This window comes from Pyrus communis, chromosome 4 (genome assembly GCF_963583255.1).
Source record: "Pyrus communis chromosome 4, drPyrComm1.1, whole genome shotgun sequence".
In the NCBI taxonomy this organism is placed as follows: domain Eukaryota; kingdom Viridiplantae; phylum Streptophyta; class Magnoliopsida; order Rosales; family Rosaceae; genus Pyrus; species Pyrus communis.
Genome location: NC_084806.1, coordinates 71,323 through 85,855, shown reverse-complemented (window position 1 = coordinate 85,855; position 14,533 = coordinate 71,323). Strand labels below are relative to the sequence as shown.

General features: G+C 39.6%; 1 protein-coding gene across 1 annotated transcript; it reads left to right on the top strand.

Moving 5' to 3' along the window:
* Window positions 1-10,236: 10,236 nt before the first annotated feature.
* Window positions 10,237-13,360, top strand: LOC137731976 (uncharacterized). The gene is made up of 6 exons (XM_068471247.1): window positions 10,237-10,804; window positions 10,957-11,055; window positions 11,362-11,539; window positions 11,948-12,045; window positions 12,837-12,898; window positions 13,058-13,360. The coding sequence occupies exons 1-6, from the start codon at window positions 10,322-10,324 to the stop codon at window positions 13,170-13,172; spliced, it is 1,035 nt and encodes a 344-aa protein (XP_068327348.1). The 5' UTR covers window positions 10,237-10,321; the 3' UTR covers window positions 13,173-13,360.
* The last annotated feature ends 1,173 nt before the right edge of the window (window positions 13,361-14,533 follow it).

Here is a 14,533-nt window from a genome sequence, read left to right as displayed (position 1 = left end):
CATCCACACCTCAATTCACAAACACTTACTCATTCATACACATTTCATTCATTCACTCCCCATTCAACTCTTCCATACACATTTTCAGTTACAAACACCAAGCAACAAACCCATTCCATTGCCGTGAGTCCCACTTCATTTTCTGCATATTTTCTCTTCACTCTTCCATCTCCAACCACTCCCTACTCCATTCCACATACACCTAAAGCCCTTAACATCTCCTTAGACCTTGTGCTACAACAACGAAGAAGAGAAGAGTGCCTAAACGTTCATACAATTCAAGTTTGAGTTGTTGGAATGTTTAGGTGTTTCTTTGATTTCAATGTTTAAATTCAATTTTCTTTGTTTTGTAATGGAAGAGAAGAGTGCCTAAACGTTCATACAATTCAGTTTGAGTTGTTGGAATGTTTAGGTGTTTCTTTGATTTCAAAGTTATGAGGAACTAAACCCCCTTTAGCTAGGGGGTGATTCGAAACTATGTTTATATTTGCAATTTGAATTGATTACGTTTGGTTGGAATTTCATAAGTTGTGGATTCAATTCGTTTAACTGTTTGATTGATAACTTATTTATGTATGTTCATTGAGATTGCAAGCTTAATTTTCATGCATAAATATGACGCTAGAATATAAGTGAATTTCACCTAACCGTTATGAACTTATATTCACAAGTAGTGGAGGTTGCTTATAAACAATCGCGTTAAACAAATTCTTGGCATAAGTTTCATGCGTATTCCATAGTAACGAATGCCTCGTCGATGTTTATGATTTCCGTTGAACTTAATGATCTTTGTTGAATGTCTCTATCATGCGTATTCCATAGTTAGGGACTTTGATTAAGAATAATTTGGTTGTAATGCGTATTCCATGCAATCCAACGAATTTAGGGAAATCTGAAAGTTAATCTAAGCGGATCTAATTAACTTGGAGCATTGAGTTTCACAACTTATCGAAAGACCAACTGAGAATCAATTTTGTATGCAAGTGTAACATGTGTGGAGAAGAACCCCTTGGCTATTCCATCATCCATATTTTCATCACATTCATATTTACATTTTGCCTTTAATTATATTCTGTCTTTTTAATTTAATATCATCCAAACACATTTCCCCCATATTTCGTTGAGTCTTAATCATTCGTATTTGTTTTATTTTTGTATCTTTAAGCTTTTGGAGTCATAAACACTTGCAAATTCGTCTAAATCAAGTTCTAGCTTCTATTTGAGTCAATTTGATTGTTTTAGACAATTTGAGTTTTTCAAAGCCATTCTGAGTCATAGTAGTCTTGTTAAGAGTATTTTGATTTAGTTTTTATGTTTTTAAGTCAATTTAGAAGGTTTTAGCAATCCCTCCTAATCCCCGGTCCAGAACGATCCCTCACTTATCCATTCTACTACAATTGTCAAACGAGGGTTTAATTTGAGTGTCAAGTAAATCTCGCATCAAATTTTGGCGCCGTTGCCGGGGATTTAGCAACTTTGCTAAACCCTTGTCTTTATTTTTATATTTTTTTTTTTTTTGTTTTTCGTGCATTCTTATTTCAGATTCTTAGTTTGTTTGTTTCCTTGTTTTTTTTAGGTACTGTGTATGACTCGTAGCTCTCGGCCTATTATAGAGAACATCTCCGACTTTGACGGTGATTTTGAACGCACTTTGAGGAGAACGAGGAGTCAACAAGAGCCACCACAACCTGGGCTTGAAGAAGACGAAGTAGGTGTAGAAGAAAAGCCCACGGATCAGATTTTTGAAGAAGAACAAGCCATGGCAGCAGATAATAGAACCATCAAGGAGCTTTCGGCCTCGGGTTTGGATAATGCATTGCCTCTTTGTATCCAATACCCCACGGCTGCAGAGGGGAAGACTGAGGAATTTGAACTCAAATCCAGTTTGTTACACCATATTCCGAAGTTCCATGGCTTGTCTATGGAAGACCCCAACAAACACTTGAAGGAGTTCGAGGTGGTTTGTTCGAGCATGACCCCCGTCAATGTGGATGGGAGTATATTGAAGATGAAGGCCTTTCCATTTTCACTTATGGACAAGGCCAAAGATTGGCTCTACGAACTAGCCCCGGGAACTGTGACTTCGTGGGAGAGTATGAAGCGTGCTTTCTTGGAGAAATTCTTCCCTACTTCGAGAGTGATTCTCCTACGGAAGAAAATTAGTGGTATTCAACAGAATCATGGTGAGACATTCCCGGCTTATTATGAGCGCTTCAAGGGCCTTGTAGCTTCATGTCCTCAACATCAAATGAAGGAGGAACTTCTCCTTCAATATTTCTATGAGGGCCTCCTTCCTATCGAACGTCAAATGCTTGATGCATCAGCGGGAGGAGCATTGGTGGACAAAACACCAAGGGATGCCAAGATTCTCATAGCTAACCGAGCGCTCAACGCTCAACAATATGAAGGAGTGGGTCAAAGGGAAGCCCCACGACAACAAAGTGTAAATGAGGTGAGTGCTATTTTTGAAATTCAATCACAACTTGCTAATCTTACTTCTCTTGTTTCTCAGGTTGTGATTGGTCCAAAAGCACAAGAACACCAAGTTTGTGGCGTGTGCTCAATTCAAGGGCATCCATCCGACAAGTGCCCTCAACTAATCGAGAATGGTGGGTGGGAATCTGCCAATGCAATTGGTTTCCAAGGAAAAAATCAAAACAACCCATACTCGAACACTTACAATGCCGGATGGAGGGACCATCCAAACTTCAAATGGAGGGAGCCACAACAAGCTGCCCAACAAGGAGGATTTAGGCCAAACCCCCCTGGTTTTTATTCCAAGCCGTATGCACCCCAGCAACCCCAACAACCTTCGGCATCATCTCATTCAGGTACGTCCTTGGAAAGTGATCAAGCTATGCAATTACTAACCTCTATTTCGCAGGGGTTGCAAAATCAAAACAACCGGATAGCAAATAACGAGAAGGAGATGACGGATATGAAGAAACAAATAGGGCAGATTTCTGAGTTCCTTGGACAGATTAGAGAGCAAGGAAAGCTTCCTAGCTCAACCACAGTCAATCCAAAGGGAGGATTCGAATCCGCCAAGGCCATCACCCTAAGGGGTGGAAAAGAAGTTGGGACCGAGCCAAACAATCCCAAATCTGCCCAGAAAGTAGATGAAGAGACGACACAACCTGAGGCAGATCACCCTAACTCGGCCAAATCAGGTAATTTAAGTTCAAATTCATGTACCTCACGTCCTAATCTGCCCAATGTACCTTTTCCTCGCAGGTTCATGCAAGAAAAAAAGGAAGAAAGCGAGAAGGACATTCTTGAAACGTTCCGGAAGGTGCAAGTGAACATACCGCTTCTCGATGCAATCAAACAGGTTCCAAAGTATGCTAAATTCCTCAAGGACCTATGCAATACAAAGAGAAGAAGGGCAAACAAAGAGGTGGTGAAGGTAAGCGAGAATGTGTCCGCTGTTTTGCAACGTAAACTGCCTACCAAGTGCAAAGACCCCGGTAGTTTCACGATTCCTTGTGTGATTGGACATAATCGTTTTGAACATGCCATGCTTGATTTAGGTGCATCCATAAATGTCATGCCTTATTCTATTTATGCATCTATGAATTTGGGTGAATTAAAACAAGATGGTGTAATTATACAATTGGCCGATCGTTCTAACGCGTATCCAAAAGGAGTTTTGGAAGATGTGCTTGTGCAGGTGAACCATTTAATTTTTCCGGCTGATTTCTACGTCCTAGACATGGAGGATTCAGCCCATTCTACATCTTTGCCGATTCTCCTTGGTAGGCCATTCATGAAGACGGCCCGAACGAAGATTGATGTATACAAAGGCACCTTGACAATGGAATTCGATGGGGAAGTGATTGATTTTAATATTTCTGAAACTATGAGATATCCCGTTGATGACCATTCTTGTTTTTCCATTGATGTTATCGATTCTTTGGCGCAGGTATACCTTGAAGAATTGAACGAGGACGCCCTGGAAACAACCATCACTAAGGCCATAGAGCGCAAAAATGAAGGATTTGGGCCAATGCAAGGCCACGGCAAGGAGGAGGAATTCTTTGCAATGGGTTCTAGTGAAGAAATAATTGAGGTTGTGGCAGCCCTTGAGTCATTGCCACAACAATATGGTAAGGTTCCACTCTCACTTTCAAATTCAGTTTCCACTAAGATGCTACCTTCTGTTGTTCAGGCACCATCGCTTGAACTTAAGCCGTTGCCGGACCATTTGAAGTATGTGTTTTTGGGAAAAGGCGAAACATTGCCCGTCATCATTTCATCAAGTCTCACGGCAATGGAGGAGGAGAAGCTTGTGAGGGTGCTGCGAGAGCACAAAACGCCCATAGGGTGGACTTTGGCCGACATTAAAGGAATAAGCCCTACCACATGCATGCACCGTATACTTCTTGAGGAGGGGGCTAAACCAACTCGAGAGGCTCAACGCCGTCTCAACCCTCCGATGATGGAAGTGGTGAAGAAGGAAATAATCAAGCTTTTGGATTGCGGAGTGATCTACCCTATCTCCGATAGCCGTTGGGTCTCTCCAGTTCAAGTCGTTCCCAAGAAGTCCGGAGTAACTGTTATCAAGAATGATGAGAATGAGCTCGTGCCTACACGCATTCAGACTGGATGGCGAGTATGTATCGATTACCGGAAGCTAAATGCCATGACTAGGAAAGATCACTTTCCTTTGCCATTCATCGACCAGATGCTCGAAAGGTTAGCCGGTCATGCTTTTTACTGTTTTCTTGATGGATACTCTGGATATAACCAAATTGTGATAGCCCCGGATGATCAAGAGAAGACCACATTCACATGTTCCTTTGGAACATTTGCTTATCGTCGCATGCCATTTGGCTTATGCAACGCATCGGCCACTTTCCAAAGGTGTATGGTAAGTATATTTTCCGATTTTGTTGAAAAGATCATTGAGGTTTTCATGGATGATTTCAGTGTATTTGGGAGTTCATTTGATAATTGCTTGGATAATCTGACCTTAATTTTGAAACGATGTGTTGAAACTAACCTTGTCTTGAATTGGGATAAATGTCACTTTATGGTGAAACAAGGTATAGTTTTAGGACATATTGTTTCAGAAAAAGGAATTGAAGTAGATAAATCGAAAATAGACCTTGTACGTCACTTACCCTCTCCTACTTCGGTTAGAGAGGTACGTTCGTTTCTTGGCCATGCAGGGTTCTATAGGCGTTTTATCAAGGACTTCTCCAAGATGTCCAACCCTCTTTGCCGATTGCTTCAAAAAGATGTGCCATTCAAGTTTGATGAAGAGTGTAATTCGGCATTTAACCAACTCAAGGAGAAGCTAGTCTCGGCCCCCATTATTGTACCTCCAGATTGGAGCCTTCCGTTCAAGCTCATGTGCGATGCATCCGACTATGCATTAGGAGCTGTTCTAGGACAAAGAAGAGACAAGCGGCCGCATGTCATATACTATGCCTCTCGGACTCTCAATGATGCCCAATTGAACTACTCCACGACGGAAAAAGAACTTCTAGCTGTGGTTTTTGCTTTAGATAAATTCCGTTCATATTTAATTGGTACTAAAGTAATCGTTTATTCTGATCATGCAGCTTTGAGGTACTTGCTCACGAAAAAGGAAGCAAAGCCGAGGCTTATCCGTTGGATTCTTCTTCTTCAAGAATTTGATATTGAAATCCGGGATAAGAAAGGAAGCGAGAATGTAGTGGCTGACCATTTAAGCCGAATGATCCACGAGGAGCATAAACATGCCGTACCTATCCCTGAAACTTTTCCCGATGAGCAGCTGCTATCCATTGAGGTAAGTGAACCATGGTATGCAGATTTAGTGAATTACTTGGTGGCTAAACAAATTCCAAATGAACTAAACAAGCACCAACGTGATAAGCTTAAAAATGATGCACGTTTCTATGTTTGGGATGACCCTTATTTGTGGAGGTATTGCTCAGATCAAATTGTACGTAGATGTGTGCATAATTCTGAATTTCACTCAATTCTAAGCTTTTGTCACACATATGCATGTGGTGGTCATTTTGGCACACAACGCACTGCCCTCAAGGTTCTAGAGTGTGGTTTTTATTGGCCGACTATATTTAGGGATGCTAGAACCTTTTGTATGTCTTGTGATCGTTGCCAACGAATGGGTAACATAGGTACCAAGGACCAAATGCCGCAAACCCCTGTCTTTAACGTTGAAATTTTTTATGTTTGGGGCATTGATTTCATGGGCCCTTTCCCTCCATCTTATGGTTTCACTTATATCTTGCTAGCCGTTGATTATGTTTCTAAATGGGTGGAAGCAAAAGCCACCCGTACTAACGATTCTAAGGTGGTTGCAGATTTCGTGAAAACTAACATTTTTGCTAGGTTTGGAATGCCGAGAGTAATCATAAGTGATGGAGGGTCTCACTTTTGCAATCGGACCATTGAGGCGTTGCTAAGAAAGTACCATGTCAACCATAAGGTCTCCACACCTTACCATCCTCAAACAAATGGCCAAGCCGATGTGTCTAACCGAGAAATCAAACAAATTTTGGAGAAGACCGTTGGACCAACAAGGAGGGATTGGAGCTTACGTTTAGATGATGCACTGTGGGCATATCGTACGGCATACAAAACACCCATTGGGATGTCACCTTTTCGGCTCGTCTATGGTAAGCCATGTCATTTGCCCGTAGAGTTAGAGCACAAGGCACATTGGGCCGTGAAGACTTTCAACATGGACATAGATGCAGCGGGAGTTCATAGGAAGCTCCAATTGAATGAACTTGAGGAGATTCGGAATGAAGCCTATGAGAATGCCCGGATGTACAAAGCCAAGACCAAAGCATTCCATGATAAAATGATTCGAACCAAGACCTTCACAGTTGGGCAGAAAGTGTTACTTTTCAACTCTCGCCTACGTTTGTTTCCTGGTAAGTTGCGTTCTAAATGGATTGGCCCGTTTGTTGTTACTAATGTTTTCCCTCATGGTGCAGTGCAAATCAAAAGTTCAAGGACGCAGCAAGAATTCAAAGTGAATGGGCATCGATTGAAGCCCTATTACGAGATGTTTGAGGAGCATGTCGTGGAGGAGGTACCCCTCCATGCCGTGGAACCTAGTCAAGCTTAAACGGAGGTACCGTCCGGCTGCAAGACGTAAAAGAAAGCGCTACTTGGGAGGCAACCCATGTATTCAACAAAGGAAGACTTAGAAAGCACTCCAAGACGTAAAAGAAAGCGCTACTTGGGAGGTACCGTCCGGAGGTACCGTCCGGCTGCAAGATTGGACCATTGAGGCGTTGCTAAGAAAGTACCATGTCAACCATAAGGTCTCCACACCTTACCATCCTCAAACAAAGATTGGATGAGTCACACCTAGCAGTTTTATAATGCAATTTAATTTTGATATATAACAAAACGAAGCCTTCTATAATTGAGATCATGATCTGAATTAGTGATGCCTATTTGGATCTTTTTCTTGGGGATCATAGGAATCTCGCGATCGTAACCGTTCATCATACATCGTGCGGTCAATTTTCGTTAAGTACTATTTATATTTAATTTTAAATTTTAAATTTTAAATTTCATTAGGTACATCGTGCGATGTACGATGAACGATCACGAAGATCCTCAGGATCCTCAGGAAAAGATCCGGCAGTTTTCAGGAGCATAAAGCATCTGCTTAAAATATTTACAAGTTTAAAATTGGGAAAGCAGAAAAATAAAGATAAAGACATGGAAAGATAAAGATGAAAAAAAAAAAAAAAAAATTAAAATTGGCCTTGGCCATGAGACCAACTTTAATGGTGGGCTAAAAGCCAAATTACCCCCCAAAATTTCCCCGTAAACCCACTCCAACCCAAGGGGAAATTTTGGGCTAAATGCTAAATGTTAAACCAATGCCAAATTCCCCCCAAAATTTAGCCCAGAAATCAGAGTGGACTTCACCCAATATTTATCGAAATTTAAATCTTTTTATATTAAAATGTTCATAAAATTAATTTACGATAGTCTACATATTTATTTTTTTTTTAAATTTAATTTAACAAAAAAAAGTAGCCAAAGTTCATTCTTTAATAATTTTGGGTTAAAATTTTAGGCTAGAAAGGTTGGAGTAGAAAAGTTGTTTCTAGTCTAAAAGTTAAATTTTCCGGACTAAAAAATTTAGCTTTTAGCCCAACCATGGGAGATGGTCTGAGAGGTTGTAGCAAAATCACTCGAAGAAAATTCTCCCTCCAATAATATTTATAGGATTTCCAGAAGGTTATTGTCTCATCATATAATTAGTAGACCATTCCAGAAGGTTCTTGTCTTATCATATAATTAGTAGGCCATTCTCCAAATTGTATTCAAATTGTATTAGCTCTAAAGTTTTGGCAACAACTGAATTTACTAATGCAAGATCCACCTTCCCGAATACAATCACTGAACAGGCCACAAAGACATACCTATATGTTGCAGCACTTGGTTGAGTGGGAATTCTACCATCAACATCAAGGATAATTTCTCTTTGTGTATGTCACATCCTGGCCTAGGGCGAATCACTTCCCGGCCCCGCTCCACCACCGTAACACGATATTGTCCGCTTTGGGCTTACCATTCCCTCACGGTTTTGTTTTTGGGAACTCACGAGCAACTTCCCAATGGGTCATCCATCATGGGATTGCTTTAGCCCCCTTCTCGCTTAACTTCAGAGTTCCTACGGAACCCGAAGCCAGTGAGCTCCCAAAATGCCTCGTGCTAGGTAGGGATAAGAATAACATTTAAGGATCACTCCCCTGGGCGATGTGGGATGTTACAATTCACCCCCCTTAGGGGCCCGACGTCGTCGTCGGCACACTTCCGGGCAGGGATTGGCTCTGATACCAAATTGTCACATCCCCGCCCGGGGCAGATCACTTCTCGGCCCCGCTCCACTACTGTAGCACGATATTGTCCGCTTTGGGCTTACCATTCCCTCACGGTTTTGTTTTTGGGAACTCACGAGCAACTTCTCAGTGGGTCACCCATCATAGGGTTGCTCTAGCCCCGTTCTCGCTTAACTTCAGAGTTCCTACGGAACCCGAAGCCAATGAGCTCCTAAAAGGCCTCGTACTAGGTAGGGATGAGAATATACATATAAGGATCACTCCCCTGGGCGATGTGAGATGTCACAGTGTAAGCTGAAGGTTTCCAATGGATGAGTTCAGTGCATTTTTTGAAGCCTTAATAACGAGAAATTTTTTACTGTGACAAGAATATGGATGATATACTACGTGTTTTTATATAAATGGTGAAATTTTTTTAGTTTTTAAGTTATTAATATTTTAACACACATATCCCACCATTTGTATATTGACACGTGATGTACAACCTCGTATGATGATCACACTAAAAAATCTCTCCTTAATAACCCTGCAGAAGAGCCACTAATAGACAAAATTGATATCAAGTGCTGCATGTAAGGTTAAACGAAAAGAAACAATAACAAGGCACACACATGCACACACATTTTTACTTGTATTTGATGCTGCATCCAACACACTGTATGCATTTTCACTAGATCTCACAACCATAACCACTGGATCCAAGTGCACATCTGCACGTGCATGTGGATGTGCGTGCTTTCGACTAACCTAACAACCTAACCAAAGCTAGAATTATCATAGAGGAGAAATGGGATCTTTTCTCTTCTATCATAGTGGAATACTTGTCCACTTTACCGTGCAGTTACTATTATGAAACAAAATTTCATCTTTTAATTAAAAGGAAATCGCAGAGGAGAAATGGATAATGCATTTCTTACTATCCAAGTACACACCAAATTCATATCATCACACCAGGTGAACTGCATGCATGGGCCGACCCCAATGATTGCAACATATGATATGTATCAGTTTGTGCAAACATATTTTCTAAACCGTTTACGTGTATAGCATTTTTCTTTCATAAAAGTATTAACACACATGGGCAAGGCAGCAACAGCGGATCGCCACTCTGTTGTACTTGTTTTCCAGAGAGAGTAGAGAGACGAGGAAGGAGACAAGAAGAAGAAAGCACACATCAATGTCCATTTTTATCTTCGCATTTAAGGAACATTTAATGAAAAAATTTTCTTTGAACTAAATTTGGTATTGTACTACACCAGTTTAAATCTTAACTTTTTTACCACTAGATTATTTTCCAATTACATTACCATACCGATTATCCGATTAGGGCAAAAAAAAAAAAAAAAAAAAAAAAAAAAAATCAGTTTGTTAAACGAAAAAAAAAATGAAAAATCACTTTAACCACAACCACCACGGCCAGAGTTGCAATTTTCGAAAGAATAAGGTTGCGGGCCTGGCTCCGAGCGGCAAGCGAAGTGAGGTGAAGGGACTTGCTCATGGCTTTTGCTTCTGCGACTTGCTTTTCTTCCCAACTCCAACTGAAACTGCTTCCCCGCGGCCTTGCCGCCAAGAGTCCCCTATCGGTATTTCCTTCTTCTTATAATAGTCGTCGTTTCAGACCTCTCAGTCCGACACTCAAAGCAAGCAGACCCTTTTCCGGCGTTGTATCGGCTGCGGCGAAGGGTAATTCGCATTCGAATTCAAATTCCGTTGGAATCAAAACCAGTAAAGCAGCAGCGGAAGAAGAGGAAGTAGTGGAAGAGGTGGAAGAGGATTTACCGTGGATTCAGGAGAAGGCCTTGGACGTGGTAGAGTTCACGGGCTCCGTCACACAGGCGATTCCTGGACCCAGAGTGGGCACCAGCTCTCTCCCTTGGATTCTGGCTCTCCCTCTCACCTATGCCGGTCTCACTTTCGTCATTGCCCTTGTCAAGACCGTCAAAAAGTTTTCTTCCCCTCGACATAAACGCAAGAAACTGGTCAATTGTCTTCTTCGTCTTCTTCATCTTCTTATTATTTTCCTGTCCACTGGTTATTGGGGTTTAGGAATTAAATTAATGGTGGTTAATTTGGTATTTTCTAATTTCTTTCGTCTTGATTGATTCATTGTCTTGTGATGACAAACAAACAGGTGAATAAAAATGCTATGCTATGCAAATCAATAGACGAATTGTTTCAGAGTGTTGCAGATCAAGTCAAACCCGATGCCTTGCACCAGCTTGTGCAGAAGGTGACATATCTTCTACTATTACATATGCAATTCAGATGCAGTGTCATAATTTGCCATATCATTATTACACTTTTGTCAACTGCTGAACCAAGCAATTGCGTTTGTTGTCTTATTCTTCAAAATTATTTATTCATTCAATTCGATTGATGGTTTTTCTGGGGAAGCACTTTCAAATTCAGCTGTATATCTCTTCTTACATTGATAAATTGTTTATCCAATGAATGAGTACTGCGTCCTTCTATTAATTTTAATTTGTGTTACACTTTGCTACTTTGAGTTTGATAACAACTGCTTATTAATTTCTAGACTGGTTTTAGCATGGAGGAAATTTTGCGAAAGTACATTCGGTATACTTTGAATGAAAAACCATTCAACCCAGACGTGGTTTCCAACTTAATTCAGCTCAGAAAAGCTTCCATGTTCGATGATTCTCAAGTTGCTGAAATTCTGAATGAAATTTCAAGAAGATTTGTACGAGACAAGGGTAAGCTGACTCATCGAAGAACTGCTCTCATAACTTGTATGGTCTAATTGCATAATATTGCCTTTTCCATGGGAAAATATATAATCTGATGAGGACATGTTGGGAAAGTATACCACTCCCTCCTACCTATGAGTTACCAAAGATGGATGCTCCTAGTGCGCTCCAATAGCTCTCTTTCTACCAGTACTACTCTATTGATGACATTATCTCTTTGCCATTTTATCTTCTTTATTTGTTGTTGTTGTCCATCTTGTTAGTGTCGTCTGGTTTTTTTTCATTCATGGATTTCCAAAATACATTAAACTAATTGACTATTTAACCTTTTAACAAAATCATACCATAAAAAGTTGGAGAAATTCCTTCCAAGACTTTGCTATCAGTTGCTGACAATGTGTTTTCAACTTCCAGGCCCAGTTGTAATGGATGTTTCAGGCTACACTGAAAGAGGTTTCAAGAGAAAATTAGCTGTTCAATCCCTTTTTGGAAAGGTTTTCTATCTGTCAGAGGTAAGGGACTGAATACCCAAAATTATGAGTTTGACATACTCTTTGTATGTTTCAATTTTTCTCACCTTTTCTTTTTTCTTTTTTGTCTCTAGAAATCTTACTCGTACAGTCACATGATAGTCATATTGTGGTAATCTTCCAGTTATGGTTATGTCCAGTCAGACATCGTGGAAACCTACCTCGTGATAAGAGAAAAATATTGCACTTATTTTGTTTAAGTTCCCAAATACGGCCTTACCAATTTTCGCACATTGGAGAAATTCTTGTATTCAAAGGATATTTATGCCCCCTCTTATTCCCCTTTTCATGTTCTGGTAGCGTGACCGGTATATTGTGATGAGAAGGCTGTCTGGAAAAATTTTCTGCCCTCAAATGCTCCTTGGAGTGGTCAAACATGTTTTGTCAGAAGCATGAGGATGGCTGAAACATGTGACACTGCTCTAGTGATTGAATATGAATTGTGGGCACAGAAATGGGTCATTTTGGTACCATAGCCTCAAGATTCTGAACTTTTGCTGAAGCATGATGTGAGTTAGTGTGGCCTGGAAATTTATAGATTAAATTGGCTGCATCAGTAGAACTCAAGTTTGTACAAGAGCATTTCTGAGAAATCTGCGGATAATCACAAAAAAAGCTCCATTGTTCTTGAGGCATTTTATGATGATTTTTTTTGTTACATCTTGGTTATTTTGTAAATTATCTACCCTTAGTTTGGTATGTTAATTATTTTCATGGAAATTAGGGTTTTTAGAGTTTAGTATGTCAATAACCTTCATGGGAAATTTTTGCAGCTTCCAGAGTTCTGTTCGAGGGATAGCTCCTTAATTGTCAAAGAAATATTTGGGGTTACAGAGTAGGCCTCTATCCCTAATCTTCAGCTCTTTGAATTCTTGTAAAAGAATGAGGGAAAAGGAAATGTCCATTCCATTGTGATCCGAACAAAACTTTACGATTGCTGTTTTCCGCGCTCATAACTAATGTTTTTTCTCTTTTTATTTTCTCTTGTTCCCAGTGAAGATGCGGATAAGTTACGGATACATATGCATTCTGAAGCAGGGGATATAGATTCGTTAGAAAAGATGGTTGATGGTTCAGATTCAGATGATTCTGGTCACGGCTCTACTTAATTCACATGCACCGTGTCCACGTCGTTTGGCACGGAAAAGAAAAGTTGTGAAGGAGGAGGACGTAGCCACAAGGCGTGCCTTATAAACGTAAATCTCTTTGGTTTCATGAGCATGTGGAATTTAAAATCCAAATTTTGTCACAGAGTTGTGTTTGAACGTCACTTTTAAATACGATACTATTGGGTTTATGTACTTGGAAATTACTTATATATGTGGGGACGGAGTAATATAAGGTGGCGATGTACAAGTTGCTTGGGCACACCGTCTGTTGTGTTGTTCCATGACCAGGACAGTTGTTGCCTTTTTTTCACATTATAATTTTGAGACTGAGACGGCATCATCGACCTGCAGTCCAACTTCGTCCAGTCTACCGTAATCTCTACCATCCATAATGGCTGATGGGAGTCCATCTGTGAAAGACAAAGAAAATGCCATGCAATACCAGTGAAGCCGAACGTTAAGGCTTCGATGGTGGATATATTTCTTACCTGCAATGTATCAAACAAGTTTGAAGGTCATTTGGGTTAAATGAACTTTCACTTTCTATTCTTTTTTGTTACATTTCAAGTTTCGAATCATGGACTAGCCTATTGATATTCTTATTATTCTTACCCACCTACGTTACTAGGCTAACTCAGACTCAGTAACTCCTAATAAGTCCATGCTAGCTACATTCAAATATTGGTAATTTTTAGATTTTGTACTTTGCCGTGTGGTTGTAAATTTGGTGATTAAGGGCTCATAGTTTCCTGACAAATGAAAGAGGGCTCGTAGTTTACTCAAATTTCTACTTTAGGCATTTTTTATTGGTTTGTATAATATGGATTTTCATATTGTACGTGTATAATTTATATCTATAACTTCTCTATATATAAAGAGAGAAGACAAATTTAATGAAATATTCATAATACCAAAAAATCTTCCTCCCCTTTTACAACTATTAAAATGAACAATTTTATTAAATAAGAGAAAATTAGTAAAAGAGTTGAAACAAAACAACACCACATAGAGGGAGTTACTAACCATTTCTTTTTATTTTTTTTTAATCATAAATTGTAAAATTAAGGTTTTTCTTCAAATAAAATCAAAATATCCAAAAAAATAATAAAGTTAAATTAAAAAAGAGAAAATAAATAAAGTTATATTATTAAGCCACAAGATTTATGGATAATTTTCTTATAATGACAAAATTTCGGGACCTTTGCTTACAAAGTTATGAAAAAACAAAAAGTATTTATACCGATGACAAGATAGTAAATTAGATAGGTCAAGTGAATTACGAATTTTCTTTTATTTTTTTATATAACAATATATATTTGCACATCACAACTGGAAATAATTAGTAGGAATAGCAAGTGTAA

Coding starts and splice junctions, on each gene's coding strand:
- LOC137731976 (XM_068471247.1), top strand. CDS start 10,322: ATGGCTTTTGCTTCTGCGACTTGCTTTTCTTCCCAACTCCAACTGAAA. Junction 10,805..10,956: donor GACATAAACGCAAGAAACTG/GTCAATTGTCTT, acceptor ACAAACAAACAG/GTGAATAAAAATGCTATGCT. Junction 11,056..11,361: donor TGCACCAGCTTGTGCAGAAG/GTGACATATCTT, acceptor ATTAATTTCTAG/ACTGGTTTTAGCATGGAGGA.